Genomic DNA, 24578 nt, shown 5'->3' with positions numbered 1-24578 from the left:
ATAAACATTATGCTGTTAAAGTTTGAGTTTCTCAAAGTAGTTTAAAAACACTTTTAATATGTGAAAAAGCTCACCTGGGGGTCCTTGACTTCCTGGACGGCCTTGTCTGCCAATCTGTCCAGGCATTCCAGGTGCACCTGGATTTCCCGGCGTTCCAGGTGATCCGTCTTTCCCTGGAGGTCCAGGGCGACCCGGGGATGCCACCATCTCTACTGGCATTTGTATGCGAGACATATAGTAGGCCATTCTCTCTGGGAGGGGAAACAAGCAATGATTAAAAAGCAATAACTATATATATATATATATATATATATATATATATATATATATATATATATATATATATATATAAAAAATAGATATTCAAAGACATGTAACTGAAAGCAAAATGGTCTGGACTAGAAAAAACACACACTGCAAAATGAACAATCGCAGAGCGATCTGTATGTCCAGAGTTTAGTACAAGCTCTTACCATCAAAAACCTTGATGACCTGCTGGCGAATGAAATTCTTGATTTCATCATAATTGACGACAGCCTATATAAGAGGGATGAGAAGAGGTGAAGCAAAAGGACAATTAATTAATCAAAGTGGATAATTACAAATTTCATTATTTAAAAGAGCAGATGGAGGTAGTGCTATGGTATGCCAAAATGCTTTGTGTCATCAGCACTTCTCAAAATCAAGTTGAATATTGCATGATGTGAAGATGATTAAATATTAAAGCTACAGATATGGTGCTGTAAGTGTCATGAGGCTGAAGCTCACATCATTTCCCGGTGACCCGGGACTTCCAGGCGAACCTTGAGGGCCCTCTAGACCTGGACTACCCCTCTCTCCCCTTGGTCCGACTGGTCCAATCATCGGCTGTGCCTCTTTGGAGTGATAACCTCCACCACCAGGGGGCCCCGGTCTACCTCTCTCCCCTGGAGGACCCCTCTGGCCTGCTGCACCTGGTTCACCCTGAGAAACAGACATATGTCATAACAGTTATACATTATTCTTGAAATTTTCTGGCATGAACACAGTTATTACAACTGAAAATACACATTTATCACTAATACTCACTATGAAATATTTCACAATCTCCTGCCAGAGGTAAGATTACAAGATTGACAGTTCCTTTTTTTTAATGAAGTTAAATATGAAATTAAAACTTATGGATGTTAGATTTGACAGAGACAGTTTACAGATAACAGATAAAATAGGGACAAATTATGGCAAAATATCCAGCTCTCAAGTGTCACTGCTTTACAAATTACACTTGGTTAATATGTTGAATATTAAATATCAAATAACCGTAAAATTGCTGCAACCTATTTTCCCCAAACTAAGCTGTCTCACACTGTTGTCACACAGATAAATATTAATCAGAGAAATATGACTAGTTTAACTCTTTACATCAAATTCTACAAAGACAGCAATAAAGTATAATTGTTATAGATATGCTTTTTATCTGTTGCACATTTTTAGAGCCATACTAACATTGTTACTATCACCATTTCAGAGAAGTAGCTGCCAGAAAGACAGCTGCACCTAATATCTCTTTCCACATAACAATCCGACCATTTGGGTTGTTAAAATAAGCTAAAAAAACAAAAAAAAACCCAGCCCTGCTGCATTAGTGACAGTGATTTATTGAGGACAAAGCAGTCCATAATGGACGTCTAATGTTTACACGTCACAAACAGACAAGTAGCTCATGAAACGGAGAGGAGTGCGAAGAATAGAGGAGTCCTTTCTTGTCTTTCTCCTCTGTTCTTCTCCTCTACACAGCTAAAACCCTGACAATGCCATCCTGTCAGCGTGACAAATAGCCTCATCTAGCATCTCTCCTCATGCTTAATAGCATTATCCCAGAGACTTAGAATAACTTTATCATTGTATCCACCTACAGCACCGTAAGCCTGCATCCAAGCAGAGATCCAACAGGCTCTACGGCAACAGAGGGCCAGCAGACAGCCAACTGGAAACGGGTGAAGTGAGGTGAGGAGGAGAGAGTGGGTCCGTAGGAGGGTCGGAGAGTTACTGAACTGATGACTGTGTTAAGCACAGGTGCTGAAAAAGCAAAAAAGAAAACACCAAGCGTGTTCAGCACCGAAGTGCTCTGGCCTAAAGCTCCCTGAGCTAATCGGAGCAGAAAAAGGTGTATCTCACTAAAATCTGATGGTCTGCTGAGGAAATGGATGATTGATGCTCTTCTTGACAAGATATGATCATATAATAAACCGTACCACCCTGAGACATCTTACTTTTTGACCTGGTGACCCATTGTCCCCTGGGAGTCCTGTCAATCCCTGTTAATGGAAAAAACGATATATTCACCAATGGAATAAATCACATTGCATCACATCACCCATCTCTCCCCAGTATACTTTATATTTACAAGCACCACATCCAGACATTACTCACATCTTTACCAGGAGGGCCATCACTGCCTGGCTCCCCCTAAAAGACAAAGTCAAAGTAGGAGAAAGAAGGTTAAATGAGTTGAATCGGTATGGCAACATGCTGAAAGATGCTGAATTAAATGTAGTTGATTATGAAGATCAAATTTTGAATTAGACATAGCTGAGAGCTGAAACTAACCATGGGCCCAGGGTGTCCAGGGGGTCCTGGGGGTCCTCCCATTCCTGGAGGACCTCTGTCCCCAGCTTGGCCTTTATCTCCTGCTATACCCTGTGGAGGGAGATTAAGGATTATTTGTTTATTAATTGTACAATGTTGCATGTTTCAGCGCATGTCTCTTACCACCCCTGGAGTACCAGCAGGTCCTGGTGGTCCAGCTGGCCCTGTTGAACCCTAAGGGGGGAAATAAAAACACTTTTGATTTAAGTTTGACACGCCAACATATTATAGCATCAAACAATCATACATGCATGAGATTAAAGTGCAGTGAACTTACAATGTGGCCAGGGGGTCCAGGTCTTCCAAGACCTCCTGGGGTACCGGGATCACCCTGGAAATGTCACAAGCCAACCTTTACATTGACCTTATACTATTATAACCTTTACTACTATATATTTACTGTTGCTTGGGGCTTGAATCACAAATTATGGTTGTTCTCATTTTTATTAAATAACAATTTGAGGAAAAGAATTATAATCACATCATGTCCTGGTCTGCCTGGTGCTCCAGGTGGACCTGAGGGTCCAACTTCACCCTAAAGGAGTGACAGAAGCAATGAAAACGTAATTGAGCTAGCATGAGTGGAATGAGTTTCTGTTCTACAAGTGGAGCTTAAAGACAGACTTGTGTTATGACAGTCGTCAGTTAGATAAAATAATGTTGGCTAGTGATCATCTGTAATGTGCACTCAAACTGACAGAACTATTGTGATGATAAAGCAATGAGCTGTTGGCTAACCTTCTGTCCAGGAAAGCCAGCATGGCCAGTTTTCCCTTTAAATCCCTGTGGAGTAGCATCAAACAGAATGAGATTGGTGCAGTATCAAAATTCACAAAGTGGAGGCTGCCAAAAAATGGAGGAGATGTGTCTTTGAAATCCAGAGCACCTGGTCTTGGGTAGAACACAAACTGAGACACAGAGAATGAATGAAAAAAATAACAGTAGAGAGAGGCAGCAACTCGTTTCATCACCAAAGTTCATAGGAATATCACTGCTGTATATGAAAGACTGAAAAATACAACAGATAGTTTGGACATTCAAATGAGGTCACATCAACAGTGTGCAAACATTTTCCTTATTATATGTCTCAATAAAAAAAAATACTTATAGTTAAACACATTTTTAAATGAGTCTATAACCATGACATGAAAACAAAAAAACTATGTTTTTTAACGCTTTCATTTCATTCATTCATTTCATTTATTCATTTATTTCAGGCAAGGCAAGGAAAAAACAAAAGCAAACAAAAAATAACAACAAACAAAATAATTAAATAAGCAAATAATTAAGCAAAGATCATAACTCAACAATACAATTCTGCCTGAAAGGGAGTGGGAAGAAGAAAATTTATGTAATCCCACCCCAGTTCCTGATTCAGAGATCAACACACTGAGCTTCACTGCTACTTCATTGAAGGACGAATACACAATAATTGCATCATGATGGCATCACCATGGGCAACAATAATTATCACATTGCAATAGCAATTCCACACAACAATGTAAGGAAGGCACGATATGCCAACAATGGTTACATATTCTGATGAGAGAGATGTTTGTTGATACTGGGGGACGGGAATTTCCCAAGCCTATTGGCTTCTGTCCGTCTGCCTTTTTTTTCGGATGTTGTTGTTGATGATGTAAATATGATGAAGGTGTGAAGTCTGCTATATTAACATGTCCGAAAAAATAAACTACATAAATAAATAAATAAATGGTAATGGTAATGATCAAATGCCAACAATAATAATTAACAAAATACCAACGATGGTAAAGAAACACTGAGCACGTGTTAACAAAACAGAACAGCAGTTTGAGTTAAAGACCCTCATCTCTATATTTTGACCAGACATGATGTTTATATTACAGTTTGAATTTATGAGTACTTTGGCATTGCTTGTGTTGTGAGTCCAGATTTCAAAGTTAAATTATCATTGCCAAATTGAAAATCTGAAGATGCGCTGATGGAAAACTTTAATTGTTCCTAATAGAGGGATGATTGTCATAATTACAGTTGTGCTTGAGGACAGTAGAGAGATCTTCAGAGTTCATTAGGACATGTTTTCCAGTCACTTTTATGTCTTTAGGAGACATGCCAATCCATCTATTTGATATTACGATAAACTTAATACAGTGCACCCTCACTGATCAACGCCCACCTCATTGCGGATTTTTGGTCGGCAATCACGTGATACCGTACGCGCATTCTATTGACAGACGGCATCAGGAAGTGAGCTCCGTTCCGTCAGTCTCAGACTTTTGTGAGAAACAAAAATGCTTTAAACAGTCTGTCAGAGTGTGGTAAAAGGTAATACAGATAGAAGGTGGTTTAATATCAGTATGGGGAGTGTTCATAAACGTTTAAATAAATACATCGCGATCTTGATCACGGATTCCAAGATTGCCTGTGGTTCCTGGAATGCATTAACAGCAAAGAAGGAGGGTGCAATGTATATATATGTATATATATATATAAATTCCGCACACTCACGGACACATTTATTTCCACACACACACACACACACACATACACACACACACACAAAGTGCGCCCTCGGTCTTTACGGTTAATGCGTTCCAGGAACCACACGCAATTGAGGAATCCACGACCGAAATGACGTCAGCCAATAGAATGCGCATACGGTATCACGTGACTTGCCGACCAAAAATCCGCGATGAGGTGAAGTCGCAATCGTTGAGGGTGCACTGTATATATTTGAATAGGCTCACTTGAAAACCTCACACTGTCACGCTATAACTCCACTACCTGTCAAACAAGCACCCAACCAATCAAGCGCCCAAACAATCACAACACCCAACCAATCACAGCGCTCAGAAGGAATCATGTGAACAATATGGCGTAAGGCATGGGGCAGTGATGCTTTTTGTCTGCCCATCACGATACATGGCCTTGCCAGTTAACATAATTTTAGAGTTTCATAACTGTTCCAATAATTTTCATGTTTTTGAGCAGAGTCCAAACAGCAAGAATGACAAAGAAAACGTCAACAATTTCCGACTGAGACTAGCTGGCTGGCACAGTCTGTCCAGATATGGTTTCCATTTGGAACGTGAGAATCGATTTAGTATCCAAAATGCTCATTGGGCATCTAACAAAAACGCTATTTAAGTAACTACATAAAGTCATGTTTATGTTGACAGCTTACAGAACTATCACTTCTCTAAAATTTCACTCTTTTAACAGGTGCCTTTTCCTTTAAGTTAGCTCCTTTCCCAATCTCATAATTAGTTAGCTTTATTTCTCCAGTTAGCCTGCTAACGTTCATCTACGGCGTCGCAATGCCCGCCCAGCACAATCCTTTATTTGCCAACACAAAGTCATTACATCACCACCTTGATTTTTGACTGTGTTGGGTGCACTTGGTTTATAATACCGATACATTTGTTTTCATATGTTTGTGTGTATATATATATATATATATATATATATATATATATATATATATATATATATATATATATATATATATATTTGCATATTGTGTTCTATTAATACGATCTGACTTAGATTACATTTACTGCTTCTGATGAAAAAAGTCATCTTCTCATATCTAATTCATGAAAATCAGGTCCTGTGGACATGAGAGGTGATACTCACTGGGATTCCTCGTGGCCCTAATGGACCTGGGGGGCCTGTGTCTCCCTGATAATGAAAAAATAGTCGCAAATGAAGGTCAGCTATAATATGCATGTCCTAAACTACAACAACTACCGCATCAATTCAGAGTTTCTGCATGCTGACCATGTAATGGAAGTCCATAACTCACCCTCAGTCCTGGCTTGCCATCTTTTCCATCCAATCCCATAATACCTGGGGGGCCCTTTTTAAAGCGAGCAGTTCAAAGATATGTTGGAATGGTTCAACACAGATAATATGCAAAGATATCACATGGCTATACCATTAGGCCAGGGGAGCCTGATGAGCCTGGGGGTCCAGTTGGTCCCTGAGAGCCTTGAGCACCATCATTGCCCTTTTAAAAGTGACGATTTCAGTGCAAATGATACTTTTTTAAATGCAAATTTGAAATGGATGACTGTGAAAATTAATACGTACTTTTTCACCTTTGAGCCCTGGGAGCCCCTCCCTTCCAGTTTTGCCAGAAAGACCTGGCGAACCCTAAAAATAAGTAATATATAAAGTCAGCTATTCCACGGACAAGACATGATCATAGAGGAGGTAATTTATTTACATACTGGTGGTCCTGGGAAACCCGGTGGTCCTGGGAAACCCTGGAATACACAAGAAAAACATTAATGCATGTAGTTCATCCTCTCATGTCACATCTTTCTTTAATGTGCTACATATACCTGATCTCCTTTGGCGCCAGCAGGCCCTGCTGGTCCTGTGTCTCCTTTGATGCCCTGCAGGTACATAAATATCTCACGATTCCTTATCATAATATATATGTAACGATATTCATTCATCTATGATGGAACACTGACCGGCGTGCCAGCTTGTCCTTGGTATCCAGGGTTACCAGGGGGACCCTAAAAGTGATATAAAATGTTAGACAGTGATTTGAAACATTCCCAGATGCATTACTCTAACAGTGATGGTGGGGTGACTTACTGATTCGCCTTTCTGGCCACTGCTTCCAGGGTTCCCACGCTCACCCTTGAGTCCCTGACAAACACATACAGAGAAATCAATGATTGTAGGGTCACACATCCTGGTAAACCATCCATCCATTGAAGTTGTCTAATTTTTGTTTCTTTCCTTTGTAACGAGGCAGTGAGACTAACTCACAGGCAGTCCAGGTGGCCCCATAGTTCCTGGATATCCATTTGTCCCTGGAAGGCCCTTAGGTAAAGATCATACAATCAATCAAACAAAAAAAGCAGTTATTTTCCTGCATGGTGTAGTTCCTGGAAATGTGATGGACATACTTACCTGGTCACCCTTCATTCCTTGAAGGCCGGGTGGCCCTCGCTCACCCTGCAAACCCTGAGAATGATGGGAGTAAGGACTGATTAGAAAATGACGGAGAGGATGTGATATGTATGTCAGCAAAAAGGCTCCCCTGATGAAAATGAGCCAAGGACAAGGTGAGTCAATATCAAATAGGGGAAACAGCTAACTGGCTTGTATTGCATGCCTTCAGGACTGCCTACATTTGATTTTGGTGCATGCTCCACACCTCCTTCAACCATCAGGATGATGATTTAAGTCTGTGGTGGTGATACCCAGAGGATGAATATTACCTGCATAGCCCAACAGGGTGTTTTTCTTTTCCCATCTGTCACCAAAAAGGATATAGATTTCCAAAATGTTGCTTCTGTCTTCTTTTATCATTCCCCTTTTTATTGATTCTATGATGTATCCAAAAGCTTTATTTTACAGCCTGTGAATTGACTATTGAATTGCTTTTTGATGTAAATATTGCGAGTGGAAAACTGATATGTCACCTAGCAACAGCTGCTGCACATAGAAGACAAACGAGTGATGGAAGAAAAGGGAGAGACAAGTTTCTAAAATATAAAAGCATCAATGGGATAAAACCTCATATTATTTGAAAACAATGACAAGTGATGTTCAGTTGTTATTTTTTTATGTTTAATCGTATTCTTCGGAAATCGCTTTCATAACAGAGACATGAAAGAGAACAGGAAGGACAAGGAGATGGTAGAAACAGTAATATCAAAAGGGCTTCCTCGCTGAACCGATATTCTCAGTATTTTGAAAAACCAAAAAACAGAAGGGAATAAATTAGATTAAGGCAATAAATCCAGTGATTCAAAGAGTGTGAATTTACAAAATAATGAGGAACTTGTTACTCATTCTTTTAAATTAATTAAATTAGTTAATTTAAATTAAATTAAAAGATACAAGGCTTTTGGACAGTAGCAATCAATGCAATTTCCAACATGCATTTCTAATAAATCCCTGCACTCACAGATATTAGAAATGTTGGTTTTATTTTAGGAGTACTGGCCCTGAAAATTCATGATTCATGATAACCAGTGAGAAATGCTGTGGTCCATCAATAAACTTTGGATAACTTACTTCTCTTATAGCATAGTATGTGAAATCTGAATACATAGTCAAAAAAATGTTGACAAGTTCCGTACATTATTTTGTAAATCATTGTTGTATCTATACTGATAGACTGATGCATGCTCTACATTTTGGTTATCAGAGGGAGGATGTTTCTGTTACTTCATAGAAGACACAATAGTGATAATAAATCAGCTTAAAAACAATAGGAAAGTATGTTTTAAGTTAAGAAAGAACCCAAAAAGCAAAGGTTATCAGATATCTCAGAAGAACAAAACATTAGGAAAATGTAATCCAAACTTGATGAAATCAGTTTCTTCTTTCTCCTGATGATTACTCATCTCACAACCGCCACAGGATTTTTCCTCTCCGTGTCTTTGGAATGCTGGGCCTGACCTCTAGACTTGAAATCTCGACATTAAACTGTGTATGAATTAGATAAAGCTATTTTCGCCTCAGCCCACATTAAAATGCAGCCTGTGTGTGTGTGTGTGTGTGTGTGTGTGTGTGTGTGTGTGTGTGTGTGTGTGTGTGTGTGTGTGTGTGTGTGTGTTTGTGTGTGTGTGTGTGTGTAAGGGGGGGGGGGGTTCTCATTAATATTAGTCAAATAGAACCATATATAAGGATGTGTCAGTGACATCACAATTGTTGCAGAATCACTGCCTCTCCATGAAACAATTTGATCACTATTCCCATCTGTTTCTATGAGAGGAGAAAATGAAAATAAAGTAAGATGCATAAACTTACAGGTGAACCAGGAGAACCATCATTTCCTGGGAACCCAGGTGGTCCCTGTGTACAGAAATCAGCAACAGCAACACTTTAAAACACAGGCAAGAAGATAGTTGAAGTAGATTTGAACTTGCTACTGAAGCTGGAGATAATACTACAAGTACTACATGACGGCGAGAGTGTGTTTCTGTAAAAAGTACTCAAACGTTTATACTGCTATGCCACAGTGTGTGATGTATTCGTTTAGGCTAGATAATGTGTTGTTGATTTCTGGAAGGCGTCATAGATCAGTGTTTGTTGAAACAATTATCTGGTTTTACCTGCACAAAATAATGATATTCGGACCAAAAAAAAGAAAGAAAAGAAAACTCCTGGCAAACCATTGGAAGGATTAAAATGCATTAAATAGGACTTAATTTAAACTGGTTTGCATTCTTATGTGGAACATAAAGATTCAATCAAAGTTCTTTAAATTGTACTTGTCTGAACATTGGTTGATTTCTTTTAATCCATGGTCCAATACTTCAACAAGAGGCAGCTGTGCTTGCAAATCCTGACATTTGCCAAATTCTCACCATGTTTCCTGGGATTCCTGCACTGCCTCTTTCTCCTGGTATGCCCTGTAGAAAAGGAAAAGAAAAAAGGTGATCCTATACCCTGCAAAGGAGGAGAATTTGCATGCATGGACTGACAAATTTACCCCTCACATTAACTTTAAAGAATATTCATGAGAAAATAATTATTAACAAACTTACGGGCTCGCCCCTTTCTCCTGCTGGTCCAGGCATTCCTGGCATTCCAGGTGGTCCTGAGTTGAATCGACTATCCTGTGAGGCAAAGACATAAAATACAAGGAAATATGCACATATGACCCTTTGAATTATATGTATTTCCTTCAAATATGTATGTACTTCCTTCAACTGACCCCTGGTTGTGTTGCCTGCTCTCTCTGTAGCCTCTCCAAGCACTGCAGGAAGACAACTTCGTAAGTCATCCCAGTAAAGTCTTACTGATTGCAGTATAATGTCAAAAGGACACTTTCTCTCATCATGCCATGCAAGCCTATTACAAAATGGGGTCTTTCCATTTTGAATCCATCATAAACAACAGTCACTGAAGTGAAGTGATGTTTCAAGGACAATCATGAAGGGAAACTTAAAATGTGTCAAGAAATTCCCATTCCCTTTAAGTCTCACCCTGTCACAGCTGTCCAAAGCGATTACACCGGGCTTGCCAGTGTCTCCTTTTTCTCCCTTGGCACCAACCATGCCCGGCACCCCAGGCACCCCTTGGGAACAGCCCTCACCACAACCAGCCTGAAGAGACAGACACACAACAGATTTCATGCCAAAACCATAAAGTAAAGGAAAGTCACTGAGTACAAAAAGAAAACCCATTCCCTGAATTACAGAAAAACTTACATCATCCTCTCCTCCAGCAGAATCTTGCGGCAGCCGATGTGGTCCAGTGGGGTTCTATACAAGAGGCAGGCAGAAGACAATTAAAGTTAATGTTAATTCAAGAACTTTATGGAATCAGTAAAAAATAATTAGTTTTTTTCCAAATTAGACATTTTTCCCACGTTCAAAGACCAAAACAAAGCTGGGGAAAGTTCTCAAAACAGCTGAAGTTTTGTTTTTTCAAAAAATTACAAATTGAAAACATCACAATCCAAAGATGATGAAAATGATGACCTAAGATCAAATATAAAATGATTAATTAAGGGCTTTAATCAGTGTGCCCACTTTTGGCCAGTTTGTTTTGTAGTCTAACACAAAGAGGGAATTACTTATAGAGAGCTAGACCTGAATATCTCAGGAAATGCTGCTATCAATTGTAACACAATAGCCCATTATATATGTAAGTCTATCATAATTGTGTAAGTCACACTCTATCATCAAGAGCTGAAAACAAGGGGCAAACTGTCAATCGCTACAACCATGTCACCTCTGTCAATATCAAGACAAAATAAGATTTGTAGTTCATTTGTTAATATAAGATTCCATATTCTGCAAATGCCAAACATTTTTAGTGCATTGCGTAAACTCTGGACAATCTTCTGCGTGCTATTCACACTAGAAATTTTCAAGTATGTTGTCTGTAAAAAGAAAAAATCCAATTTAATGGGGACTATTACAAGTTCACTGCACCATGTGTAACATGTCTGCTGATATACAAAAAAGAAAAAAAAACGTAAATACAAAAAAAACCCCTCAGCTTCCATTTTAATTAATGGCAAAAAAACTATAAGAGCTACAAGCTGCACCATAGAATTTTACAGTTTAAAGAGCAGATCAGACACACCGCTGGCTCTGCCCACACAATCTGTACATATAACTACAATCATGTATTGAGTGTGTACAAGTACATATGCGGAAACATAGCAGGATATAAATGCCAAAATGGAGTTGTGCCGTCTATTTATCGCAAGCCCTGAAATAAAACTGCTCACTCTACAAGCCCAATCACATTTACTGTGAAAGGCAGTCTGCTCCCCATCAAGGCAGTGTGGGACACTTTCCACTGAGAGGGCCTGTCAATAGCACCTGGCCTGGTTTCAAAGTCATTACAACCCAATTTGACATTGTTCAAACGGAAGCCATTAGCTATAAAGGCTTTTTCATGCCCCAGGCTATCGGTTGTTATTGGCCTGACTTAAAAGAAGGTTCTCTAAAATTATGTCACTGTGCAATGTTCACTTCCACTCTACTCTGAAGGGATCTACAAACTGATAGCTTTGTGATTCCTCAAAGCAACAAGCTGTTATGTTTCAAAGACAAAGTTTCGATGGTCCTGAGGACTCTGCTGCTACTTTTGAGTGACATAATAATTTAAGAACTGACAGAAAAAGAGAAAAAGATGGATTTATCCACCAACCTTTACAATATGAGTAAAATGTGATTAGAATATATATATATATATATATATATATATATAAACATAGATTAAGCTTTTGCATATATAACTCACTGTTTTTTTAACCAAGCCGTTGCAATATGTGATTAATCAAAACATTTGTGCACAAATAATTTTAAAACATTTCCAGAATGTACTACTGCCCTTCCCTTCATTTCACTAGGTCATTTCATCCCAATGTTTAAGTTAAGTTTCCCTTGAGTGCAGGTGGTCAGGCATGTGTCTCACACAGATGACACCAAAGATGGCTTCACTACACTGTGGTTCATTTCTTCATTTTGTTGTTATCCTTGCACTTATTGTAAGTATAGCAGCTAAGTTTCAAACACACCTGGGGCTCAAAGCACAGCGGGCTGACTCTGAATATGCACATGTAGTGCTTCTGCAAGACTCCGGATGGAATTTTTATTAAGTAATATATCACAGTTACTGCAAAACATGCAGGCATATGATGATGATAATGGTTGTTCCCAAAGTATTACATATATAGATGTTTACTTTTCAATATTGTGTCATAAATCAAAGGTTTTCTGCCCTTGGTCTGGCGTCAGCAGCATTGTAAAACAGTACAACAGTAGCACTCAACTTTAATATCATTTAACAGCATAATCATGATACAAAAAAATTGAGATCCAGAAAAAGTGTGTGAACACATAAAAATTATGTTACTCTTACAATTAAATGGCCTTGTGTCTGAATGTATGGAGTCACATTAATGGGAGGAAAGAAAAATGGATTATTCCACTAATTTATTCCTGTATATGAACAATGTCCAACCAAAATAAGAGCAGACCATTTATTGTTATAAATAGCAGTTCCTGAGAAAACAATTGTATTTTTGATTTTTCCATCATAGACAAGGTCCATGACCTCGAATCAGTTGATTAAAAACTGCCTCGCCTCCTTTTGTCTCTACTTTTACTTACTATGTATCCAGGCAAACCAGGGTTCCCCGGTATCCCGTCGTTTCCAGGGATACCCTGAAAGAAGGAACTGAGGTTGAACTGCTTTGCTGCCAATCAAAGGCTAGCCACTCCCATCTCCACCAGAGTCAAAGGGTCAGGCTAAAAAAACTGATCAGACCCATTCCTTCTCAAGCCATGTCTTGTGAATCTCTACAAATGTCAAAATCTGATCAAATTTAGGAAATCTGAAGAAGACAAATCCAATATATAATTTAGGTTTCATTTTCCATTCAACAATTATTATGTCAAAAGACATGAGCTCCTTCATCAACATACCATCACCACTTCTGACAACATTCTTACACCTTTGACTCTTGCAACACAGATCAAAGAAACACTTTATTTGAAGGTATGCTCAAAGTACAAATTTCCATATTAAACTTAAAATAGTCTTTGCTATACTTTCTTTTTTAATCAATATTTTAACAGGACCTTCAAATAACAGTTCATGTCTTGACAGAAATTCCCAAAGCTCGCTTAGTTGCCTCCCACAAAGGTTAAAGCTTGAAGCATTGGGTATGTTAGTGCATTTGATCCAGAGTTTCTAACTCTATCACAAAACCATATGATACACAATAAAGACCTAATGTCACTCTAATTACAACATGCATAATCATATACCCATTAAGATGAATAGACGACCCTTTCGGAATAATCCCAAGAACCCAGTCTCAAAGCCTGCATCAGAAGCGGTATGTAGCTCAATCCTGGTTGAGAGTGCAGCTGCTGAATACTGAGAATAGAAAATAAACCAACCACTCCATTTCTCTTACCTGTGGTCCTGGGGTTCCAGTGACACCCTCAGGCCCAGGAGGGCCAGGGGGACCAGGTGGCCCTGGTGGGCCCTAAAATGCACAAAGACATGGCTAAACTGTAGTTAGACATTAACACAGACTTGTGTGAATCTTTGCAGTAATAAGAAGATTGCAAACAGAACAAAAGTTATCAGTCAGACTGCTAGATGACAGTTCCGACCTGAGGCCCAGCCTGCCATGCTTGTATTGCTGTTCCTGGAGCTCCCTGGAAGGTAAAAAATAGTCAAAATCACAAACGGAATATACAAACTTAAAGATAATAACAGCAACACGGGAAATAATTTCATTTGAACATTTTAAAATAAACTAACATCCCCCCTGTGGAGATTTATTGATGCCTACAGGACTGAGTTTAAAAAATGATTTTAATGTGTGTGCAAGTGCATGTACTCACTGGTCCACCTACGCCTGTATGCACTGGGATTATGCAGTTGCATTCTCCAGGTGCACCCTAAAATATACATCAAAAAGACCAAGTAAAAACCTCGAGTTAAATGTGAACAATTTCAGGAAGAGACTTAAAAACCAAATCATTCCACCACTAAAACTTCTTGTATTACTCAGAGAAAGTCAGGATTCATCATCAGGAAAGATACTGGGAAGCTAAGAAAGATCTTCTATCATCAGTAACAGGAAGAGCCTGCATGATATCCCCAATTAATGCACACATAATCGCACTATTCCAACCATCAAGTAGGATTTTTACAATATAAATGAAGTCTGCAGGATATACCGAGACTCTTTGCGAATAAAATGAATAAAGATTCTGAATTCTCAGCAAAAATGTTACCTACTGGCTAATTTTTTATTTTTCCTTCATAACTGTGGGCTCCAGTGTCTCACACTCCTCCCGACTCACAGGTGCTGCCTCCACAGCTTCTTCATCTCTGCTACCCTCTCAGTGGTAGTCTGGACCGCTGGCTCATGAATTCAGTAATTAATAGTCTCATGCACTCCCTCTCTTAAGGCCCCCTGAAACCCCTTTCGTCTGGCAGCAACACAACACTCGTCACCTCCGCTGCTGCTCTATGTGCGCCTTGAGGCAGGTGTGTGCATGTGCGTCAGCGCACACATTTTTGTTTGTGTGCCTACGTGGGAGTGGGGATTCAACCATCTCTTGCAATTACCATCTGTGTCACCCTCTTATTTTCAGACCCCTTCAGGTCCCTTCACCCAAACAAAACGGTAGACTTACCTTGTCCCCCTTAGCGCCGTCCTGTCCCTGCAAGTGACAGAGACGGGACAAACACACACACACGCACGCACGCACGCACGCACGCACGCACACACACACACACACACACACACACACACACACACACACACACAAACACTTAGTTACTCTTGTTTTGTTCTCTGAGGGAGGAAGCTCATGGGGCAGTGAACTGAGTGTAGATCAAGGAAGGATGGAATGGGAGCAGACATTGCCTCTGTTATGGATCGAGGCAGACATCCTTGGTTACAAATGATGCCTAAATCAAGGACAAATCCCAAAGAAGCTCGAAGAAAATTAAACAGACGTTTACACAACAACTCAAGTTTAGAACTGAAATTCCTTTAACACCACTTCAAACTGTTGATGCAAATAAACATTTCACTGCAAAACAACATGCAAATGCAACACAAGGCTCAAAACAATTAAGGAAGAAGGCAACTCACAGGCTTGCCTTCGGCTCCTGGTAACCCTTGGAAGCCTGGGGTTCCGTCTCTGCCCTGTGGATGAAAGAGCAAATACGAAACACTGTTGGACAATGTGCTTTCATGACACTGCATGAACCACATTCATATGTTATAAGTCGATGTACCGGGGGCCCCATGACTCCAATACCCATTGGCCCCTGTGGCCCCATAGGTCCTGTTTCTCCTGTGGAACCCTGTGTGCAGAAACATTTTTGTTTCAATGTGGCAGACAAAAAGCAGTGCATTTAATTGCAGTCATAAACTTCCACTTTTTCATGTCATGCTACCTTTTCTCCTTCAGGGCCAACAAGTCCAGTTGGTCCACTGACTCCTGGAGGGCCCTGCATAAAACATTAAGGTTGCATTATGTATATGACATGTATGTTGACAAGTAGGACTTTAGATATATGAAAGAAACTTACTGGAAGTCCTGAAAGCCCTCTTGGTCCCTCTTCACCCTATGGCATAAATGAAAAAGATAAAACAAAGAAAAATACAGCAGATTTACGTGGTCTACTGAGGAAAATAAAAGTGGATTTTTGGGTGAGGAAATTAGACTGTAAGAGATGTTTAACAGTGGAATAGTGATGACATCTCTTACAGTCTCTGTTGATTAACTCTGTAAAAATGATTACAGAGTTAATCAAAGGATTTTCAGGTTAGTTATAAACTCATGACTCAATAAACAAACAAATTAAAAAGATGTATATAGTGTCTTCATTGACATCACAACTGCCCCACATCAGTTGGGATTTGTAATTATGTTTTGTAATAGAAAGATGTGCCAGATGTCAAAATAGAAGTTCTTAATTAATCCAGATGTGCTTTTTAAGGCCACATCAGCCTTACTTGTGGTCCAGGATGTCCGACTCCAGCAACTCCTGCTTCTCCCTGCATGTAATGCAGGACAACATTCATTAGATGAGAAACTGTCTGTGATACATGTACAGGCGCAGTCATCTGTATGCATTTATGAAGATGATAATGCAATCAATGCAGATTCACACCTTGCTTCCTTTGGTCCCAGCAGGTCCCTGCACACCGGGTAAGCCTGGTTTTCCCTGAAAAGGAATAGGTAACATGAGCTTCAGCTAATCTCACAGCACAGATAGAGACTTGTAACTTACACAATAGATCCAGTCAATAAATCAATTTTAATTCCCTCACATTCCTTCCTGGTTTCCCTTCTCCAGGAGGACCTGGGTCTCCTCTCTCTCCTTTGGGGCCTGGACCAGCGACACCATTGCCCACCGCATCCGTCACAGAAGAACAGCTGGTGCAAGCATCACCCTGGCAAAACACATCTAATCAGTGATTCAAGGACATCTTAGAACACTCCAACTGAATCAGTGTATATGATCCATATATGAATGGATGAGTGACTGCAGAAAACATTTTTTAATAATGTCAGCCCTTTAGTGAGGAATTAAATGTCAGTATCAAATCAGTCGTGTGCTGAAAATGGTGCAAAAGTGAAAACAATACAACCCTTCTGTACCTTCTCTCCCTTCAAGCCCATTAATCCGTCTCGACCAGACTCTCCAGGCAGCCCCGGGACACCAGGAGCTCCGTCCATTCCCTTATCTCCTCGCTGTCCTTGTTCTCCCTAGCAACATTGCAACATGATGAGGAGTGGTCGTGAAAGTCAACATTGTATATTAAAGCCAATGCAATGCTCAGATTAAAGTTATTCTGTGGAATGTTTCACCACTTGTAGTTTAACTGTTTTGCAGCAAAAAACATTAACGAATGCAGTTAAGGAGAAGTACGTAGGAATCCAAATGTTGGTAGACACAATGACATTCCTGTGCGAAACATCAAAATGAAAGTATTTCTTTTATTGCTAATATTGGCTGATTTGAGTGTTATTGTGATGAGATTCTTTTAACACTTAAATGCCGATAATGACATCAACATCGAAAATGCTGATTCTGATTGGCTCTACTTTGAAGTTCAGGCAGTTACTGCTGGCAAGTTTCAGATTAATTTAAACCAGACTAGTTCTGTTGACGACAATGTTTAAAGCTGTTTTGGGTAGAGGTATGTGACTGTAAAAAAAAAAAAAAAAGACTCTGAGGCCTGAAATATCGTAATTGTCTTTGCCTGCTTGCTTTTCTCAAGATATCAATCAAGATGCTGGGTTAGTTCATACAGCCTGTGTCAGACCATTAAAGATGACCACTGGCTCAAAGTTAATTGCTACTGCCAGACATTTATTAATTGTTTTTTTATTTCCAAGTTGGCATTAAGGCTGTTTAATGTGGTGTGAAATTGTTGTTCCGCAGTATGTTAAAATACAACACGACCTATAAAAAGACTTAACGGGAGAGCTTACCTTTTCACCAGGTGCACCGGGGAAACCTGGTGGGCCCTGTGTATGCAAACAGAATTTGATGAGCCAATGTAAGTAGATAGAAGATTCAGATGTAGGTGTGAAACTGGAGCCCGAACCCACACTCTTTAATGCATTCAGGATCATCTATTCAGGTAAAAATAACTGTTGACATAAAGCTAAGCACAGCAGCACACGGCATTGAAATCGGTGACAAAAGCTAGGAGAGATTTATTAGAATTAGTAAGGGAGGCAGGAGGAGAATCCCTGAATATCCTCTTTGTAGAATGCACATTATGGTTGACTACCCCTTGGGATGACATCTTTCGGCGTTTCACATCTTTCACTCATCCAGACGCTGCCTAATCTGTTTCCGTATGGTAACAAAATAAGATAACAAGCTGTATTTTTGTAGAATTTTTTTTGAGGACTAAGATGTATAATCCTAGCGGTGCATGCAGAGAAAGCCTCTTCTCTAAACTGATAAATCTATCAATTACGGTAATCAATCATCTTGTGCAGCAGCTTGGTTCTAATTAAAAAAAAAAAAAAACTACAAAGAAAAAGAAAAAAAAAATCTTTAGGTGAACATAGAGCATCATATGTAAATATCCTCTAAAGGAGAGGGCAAGAGTTTACTATGAGGCCCTAAGATTTTATTATGGGTAATCTGGGTAATCTGAATGAATCTGACAGTTCACACAGTCTTTCTGTATGTTCATGACAAGTTCCTCAGTCCCAAAAGATGCATTTGCTGTAATAAATGGTTGATTTAGCTCCCACATATTTCAGTGCTGTCTTTGTGTGTTTTCCTATAGTTCAATCTGACCTGTCTGCCTTCAGCTCCAAGACCAGGAGGTCCAGGTGGACCTGGGGGGCCAGTTTCGCCTGCCTTGCCTCTGGTTCCCTCATGGATTTTGATGCTGGCGGGGCCACTTCCCACCTCAGCCGGCTGACACAAGCCACACTCGCCCTGGGTGAGATCAGATAGTCAGGAAGGTTAATTTACATGAAGACCAAGCTGGTGGATTCGAGGAGGCATGCTCACATCCACGCTTACCTTCTCACCCTTAAGCCCGGGCAGACCAAGACCAGGCAGCCCCTGTTCTCCCTGTCAGAAAACAAACTGGACTGAGACTCATTTTAAATGTGGTGCCTTTCATGTACAAAGTACATTTGTTAAAAAAAACACTGGATCTTCCTTATTTTAAAAGTATTGGTAAGTCCAGTGAAAGTGACACTTCTCTTGCCTGTGTGCCTTTCTGTCCATCTCTTCCACTGGGCCCTCTTGGTCCAGGTTTTCCCTGGACACATTTCATGTATTGCATCACTGAATAATTACATTAAGTGAAGTATACTGTTACAAAAGGACCAAATTTAAACTTACCGTCTTACCATCAGCTCCTCTATTGCCTGTGTTACCCTGCAGACAAAGTGAATTACTACAGTATCTATAGTTCAAAACTTCATGAAAATTGGTAACTCTTTTCACTTTTCATAGTGAGGAACATCTTACACACAGCCATTTCAAACAATTCTGGTTTTTTACCACCTAAGCTTTTCAGTAATGGGTTCCCTGTTGAGAAAACTCCCCATGGAAGACAGTTTTAGGCCCTAAAATTAGTGTACTGCTGTGATTATCGTCCTCATGAAGTCCATTTAGAACTCAATTCAGCTCCCCACTGAGGGAGTTTCCTTTATGTAATCTTAGTCTGCTATTGAGGTCACATCCTCCTTTTATATCACTTGCCTTGTCTCCTTTGAGGCCAGAAAATCCTATAGCACCTGGTTCCCCCTGCAGAACAGAAAAGGTCAGTGATTAATAATATTAAAAATGGTGGTCATTGATTCTTTCATTGAGACCAAAATCTTCAAAAAAAATTCATAAAATAAAATAAAACACACACACACACACACACACACACACACACACACACACACACACACACACAGACACACAGACACGCGTGTAAAATATAGATTGCGAGTGGAAAAAAAAATTCCCAAAGGGAACTATAAAAATATATTTCTTATTCTTGAGACAGGATTTAAGTTAAACGATTAACTTATTGAAATAACTGTAGCAAAGAATGTGAGTAAATGTTAATACTATGTACACATAATGTGTTGTTTGAGGTTATATTCTCTACTGTGAATAAAGACATGAGCTCTCTATCACTCACGCACTACTTTCATAGATCAGATTGAGGTGCACTGTAAACCTATTTTATCTATAAATCACCAGAAGCCTGGGAGTATTTAGGATGTCTGCTCCTCTTCTAATGAAAATCAAGTACAAACGACTATTGATCTCAGTTGATATCTCTCCAGCAGTCATCTAATCTGATAATATGTCACTTATGTCTCATTCATGGAAAAATGTTGTGGGTATTCATCTGTTTCGTCTTCGTTTGTTTAGGTTTATGGCATCTACATACAGTATTACAGTGCTAGACTGTCCATGAGCACGTTGTTTATATTAGATGTTTAAACAATTGCTGTTGCTAAGCAACCAGGTGCCACCTGAAATGTGTTTTTATATGGGGTAAAAACAACAGAGCTTCTCATTATGAATGACTATATCTGTGCATTGTTTTTTGTTGTTGTTTATATCAAAACCTCATAATTCATTTGATTAATTTGAACTCTCCTTATAAAGATATGCAGGTGATGTTCGGTAAAAGACTTACTTTCGGTCCTGTCTGTCCGATCCCAGGCTCTCCCTTCTCACCCTTCAGCTGCAGGATTTGGGGTCTGACGCCAGGGATGAGGTTTGCAGGTAAGTCTCCGAGAGTGGGACATGCAGAGCACTGCTCACCCTGAAGGATGATGAGAGGTAGGTCAGAGAGAGCCTCCATACAATTCTCCATATACAGTACAGTTCACACATTCAAAGAAAGTCAATTAACACAGAAAAGTATTAGTCCTCCCATACACTTGCAACTCATGCTAGATAAAACATTATGGGTAGGCAACAAACACAACAGCGCATTGCTGCAGAATAAAGCAGTCAACAGACGGAATAGCTTGAAATTCATGTGAAAGACTTTAATAAAGACACACACGGCTGACCTTTTCTCCTTTGATGCCATCCGATCCAGATTCTCCCTGCAGAAAACAAACAAAAATAGACAGTGGGCAGTAACTGGCAGTGGGTTCATAATCTCACGCAGGTTTTGCCATGACACAGGGTAGAGATCTGCTGAGATGGTTGAGTCCTGTGTGTGTTGAATTTCTGCAATCGTACTTTGATATCACAAAATCTCGATTTGTGGGACTTATTTAAACAACTGAGGGACAACTTCGTACCTTTTGTCCTGCCTTTCCATCTGCACCCCGAGGCCCCTGGTAAATATAAGGAAAGAAAAGAGAAGACAAATGAAGGAATTGTCTAGAAGTCAGAAGTGGGGCTCACTCAAATTTGTTTGACAGAAGACACAACTCTTTCTCTCTGTTGCACTACCGTAACTTCTTCTCCTAACCAAGTATGACACATGGACATTGATATTATTGGAAATCATTGAACAGAGAATCTTTAGAGATTTAAATTTATATTCATTCTCACAAATCATTCTCATTTCACCTACTGCAGTAGAGGGAGTAAACACAGAAAAAGTCACAGTGCAGAGTATGATGAAATGCTTTGAGATCATATTAACAAATGGCCTTTTGCTGGGAGAATAAAGGTTTGACAACACATCAAGCTATGTTGCTTTAAGCTGCTGCAACAACCCTACAAAATATACAAGAGCAAATACAGCCTAAAGTAAAAGGAAATGCCATATTTTCATAGAGAATTGTATGAAAAATGAAATATATACACCATCAAACAAGCGTTCAAGGTTCAATCGTCAGCTGCAGCTCACGCTGGGTCTATGACTCCCTAATAAAAAATGTAGTAAGACTGTAAAAATGTTAAACTGAACAGGGCAAGTTCAGAATACATTACAGTCTGCAATTATAGTCAAAATGTTGTACTTACGGGCAGTCCTATCTCTCCTACGCCCGGTAATCCAGGTTCTCCTTTGATCCCGGGCTTCCCTTGCAGAGCCACGGTGTTACCCGTGTCTAAAGGCAGCACGGGGCACACTTCACATGGGTCGCCCTGAGGATTCAATACATATCACCTCAAGTACAATATGTGGACAAAAAGGCAGAAGGACAAGAAGTATTACAGAAAATATTTATTAGCACCTTCTCTCCCTTCGACCCTCCCGGTCCTCTTGGGCCCTGTGAAAACAGCAGAATGCTAGTCACACTGATGTACCAGTACAAGCTCACTTGAATACTGTTTTACATACATCACTCAACAAAAATCAACACTTAAAAGTCACTCACTGGATCTCCAGGTATTCCATCTCCTCCTCTGGGTCCTGTATCTCCCTGTTAACACATATCAATGTATTTGTAACGCAGTAACATTCTGTAGAAGCATCAGATTTAATGTGATTTAGATGATGACACCTTCTGCCTTAAGTACCAGTATGTTCACATGCTGGATGTTACAAAAACTGCATTTTCATTCAATGTATTTGCCAATTTATTAAAATGTTGGAAGTGTGTATTTGTAACACTACCACTTATATGAAACAAAGTCAATGTTAGGGTTATTATAAATGTTGTTTATTATTTTGAGTTAAAAACTAAATTAATTACACCATTTTATTGTGCTATTTCAGGTATAAAGTCATCACTTTTTGGAAATAATCTGAATATTTATCCATTACTTTTCACAATAAGCTCTCAATTACAACATGTTTTTTACGTATACAGTACGCCCTCGTTCCTCGCGGTTAATGCGTTCCAGGAACCACATCCGATTAATGAATTCTGCGATCGAGCGACAAACTATTTCTCTTATTGTTTACGGTAATTCAAACGTTTATATCCCTCCCCATACTGATATTAAATCACCTTCCAACTGTATTCACACACTCTTATTGAATGTTTAAAGCACTTTTGTGTCTCACGTAAGTCTGAGGCTCATGGAACGGAGCACACTTCCAAAGGCTGTCAGCCAATAGAATGCGCGTACGTCATCACGTGACTGCCTACCAAAAATTCACTATGAGGTGAATTCGCGAGTGTTTATGCGCGAATGCGCGAAGATACATTGTATTACAGCAGAACCAGATTGGGCATCTTACAGGTGCATTAAGGATAATTTTCATTATGGAAAAAAAAACCCCCAGAATCACACCAATTTGTAATCCCATTTACCTTTTCTCCTTTTGCACCACCCGGTTCACCTGGGGGCCCCTGACAGGGAAAAAAAATAGTTTGTTTTCAAATGCCTTTCCTCAGATAGAAGGAGTACAGTCAAGTCCTGACCTGCACTTCTGAGAGCAAATTCTAATAAGTACTTTTTGGTCAAAGTGGTCAAAAAATACTTATAAGTACTTGAATCAAGAATGTACTCACTGGTGGACCTGGCTTTCCAGATCCTGGTAGTCCTGGAAGTCCAGGGATCCCTGGCTCACCAGCCAACCCTTCAGGACCCACCACACCTGGCGTACCCTGGAAAAACAAGTAGAACACAGCTTCATAATATCCAAAAGGATCAATGTATGTGGCAGACAGGTTGATGGTAGAACCTTCCAGATGTAATGCGAACACACCTTCTGTCCTTTGGGACCAACCACACAGATGGTCCCCTCTCGACCCTAGGAAAAGGTGACACACAGAAAAGGACATGGCAGCATCAGCACATGTCTGATGTCATCAGTATCACCCTTGTATAATCAAGAAACAGAAATGCATCTCCAAAATGTCTCCATAAATTGCTTCAGACACTTTTTGATTTCCCTCATTTGTTTGACATTTCAAATATGTAAATAGGAAGACGGAGAACCGTAAAGCCTGTGAGATGTATGATCATCAGCAATTCATATGCGATATTTTCTGCTTGCCTGATTCAAGTTACATCAACAAGCACATTCATATTCACAATGTCAGATGGATGGGAGGCTTAAGAAAATCTATCCTCCATAAATCCATCTGTTCAGGATAAGCACTTAGCCTAGTGAGCAGCTAAATGTAAAAGCTGACTGATGCCCAAAACCAGGGGAATATCTCAGAGCACACACACGTTGTAATTTGTTGCTCAAAACTTTTCATGTGACTACAGGATCACAGCCCCTAACAGGGGAGATTATAAGGTTTAAGTCTTCCTGAATAGATCCCCGCCTGTGTGAGGGATGAACACAACAGTCGATGAGGCAGCATTGATTGTGCAGGCTTTGTTGTTTTAGCCTAATCTAACAGGCATTAACAGACGAATTAACGCCATGGGAGAGAAGAGGGGGGAGAATGGATATCAATGGGAGTCTGAGTTTAAGCAATAATTCCATAAGAGTTGACTGAATATCCCCTCTTAGCCAGTTAAAACTAATTGTGTATGTCAGTGTGCTTGTGTGTAGGCGCATTAGAGTGCTTGTGTGTGCATTCTTACTTTAGAATTTGTAGCATTAAAGTATATACATGTATATTTCAAAC

The 24578-nt window shown here is 39.7% G+C and overlaps 1 protein-coding gene across 5 annotated transcripts in view; it reads right to left on the bottom strand.

Annotated features, from left to right (window-relative positions):
- The window catches only part of col16a1 (collagen, type XVI, alpha 1), a 66959-nt gene that overhangs the window by 4383 nt on the left and 37998 nt on the right, over positions 1–24578 (bottom strand). For 3 of the 5 annotated variants that reach the window (XM_068332931.1, XM_068332932.1, XM_068332934.1), the window contains 54 exons: positions 23702–23746; positions 23505–23600; positions 23304–23342; positions 22422–22466; positions 22278–22313; positions 22066–22188; positions 21393–21428; positions 21156–21191; positions 20774–20902; positions 19834–19878; positions 19471–19506; positions 19334–19387; positions 19144–19194; positions 18913–19056; positions 18087–18122; positions 17250–17357; positions 16919–17041; positions 16759–16812; positions 16601–16642; positions 16174–16209; positions 16039–16092; positions 15877–15945; positions 15731–15784; positions 15267–15293; positions 14466–14522; positions 14232–14276; positions 14030–14101; positions 13218–13271; positions 10797–10850; positions 10572–10691; positions 10301–10342; positions 10131–10202; positions 9951–9995; positions 9391–9435; positions 7540–7593; positions 7396–7449; positions 7219–7272; positions 7092–7136; positions 6957–7010; positions 6843–6878; positions 6703–6765; positions 6548–6619; positions 6416–6469; positions 6247–6291; positions 3367–3411; positions 3110–3163; positions 2906–2959; positions 2752–2802; positions 2590–2679; positions 2413–2448; positions 2253–2297; positions 769–963; positions 474–537; positions 75–251 (listed from right to left, as the gene is read on the bottom strand). In XM_068332931.1, coding sequence (XP_068189032.1) covers positions 75–251; positions 474–537; positions 769–963; positions 2253–2297; positions 2413–2448; positions 2590–2679; positions 2752–2802; positions 2906–2959; positions 3110–3163; positions 3367–3411; positions 6247–6291; positions 6416–6469; positions 6548–6619; positions 6703–6765; positions 6843–6878; positions 6957–7010; positions 7092–7136; positions 7219–7272; positions 7396–7449; positions 7540–7593; positions 9391–9435; positions 9951–9995; positions 10131–10202; positions 10301–10342; positions 10572–10691; positions 10797–10850; positions 13218–13271; positions 14030–14101; positions 14232–14276; positions 14466–14522; positions 15267–15293; positions 15731–15784; positions 15877–15945; positions 16039–16092; positions 16174–16209; positions 16601–16642; positions 16759–16812; positions 16919–17041; positions 17250–17357; positions 18087–18122; positions 18913–19056; positions 19144–19194; positions 19334–19387; positions 19471–19506; positions 19834–19878; positions 20774–20902; positions 21156–21191; positions 21393–21428; positions 22066–22188; positions 22278–22313; positions 22422–22466; positions 23304–23342; positions 23505–23600; positions 23702–23746 — 3466 coding nt within the window. Of the gene's footprint in view, positions 1–74; positions 252–473; positions 538–768; positions 964–2252; positions 2298–2412; positions 2449–2589; positions 2680–2751; positions 2803–2905; positions 2960–3109; positions 3164–3366; positions 3537–6246; positions 6292–6415; positions 6470–6547; positions 6620–6702; positions 6766–6842; positions 6879–6956; positions 7011–7091; positions 7137–7218; positions 7273–7395; positions 7450–7539; positions 7594–9390; positions 9436–9950; positions 9996–10130; positions 10203–10300; positions 10343–10571; positions 10692–10796; positions 10851–13217; positions 13272–14029; positions 14102–14231; positions 14277–14465; positions 14523–15266; positions 15294–15730; positions 15785–15876; positions 15946–16038; positions 16093–16173; positions 16210–16600; positions 16643–16758; positions 16813–16918; positions 17042–17249; positions 17358–18086; positions 18123–18912; positions 19057–19143; positions 19195–19333; positions 19388–19470; positions 19507–19833; positions 19879–20773; positions 20903–21155; positions 21192–21392; positions 21429–22065; positions 22189–22277; positions 22314–22421; positions 22467–23303; positions 23343–23504; positions 23601–23701; positions 23747–24578 lie in introns of those variants that run through there. The other 2 variants (XM_068332933.1, XR_011037967.1) reach the window with 2 other exon arrangements.

The sequence above is a fragment of the Antennarius striatus genome, chromosome 14, assembly GCF_040054535.1.
Source record: "Antennarius striatus isolate MH-2024 chromosome 14, ASM4005453v1, whole genome shotgun sequence".
Classification (NCBI taxonomy): Eukaryota; Metazoa; Chordata; class Actinopteri; order Lophiiformes; family Antennariidae; genus Antennarius; species Antennarius striatus.
Note: the sequence above shows the minus strand (reverse complement) of the source record. Positions and strands in the feature narration are given on the sequence as shown.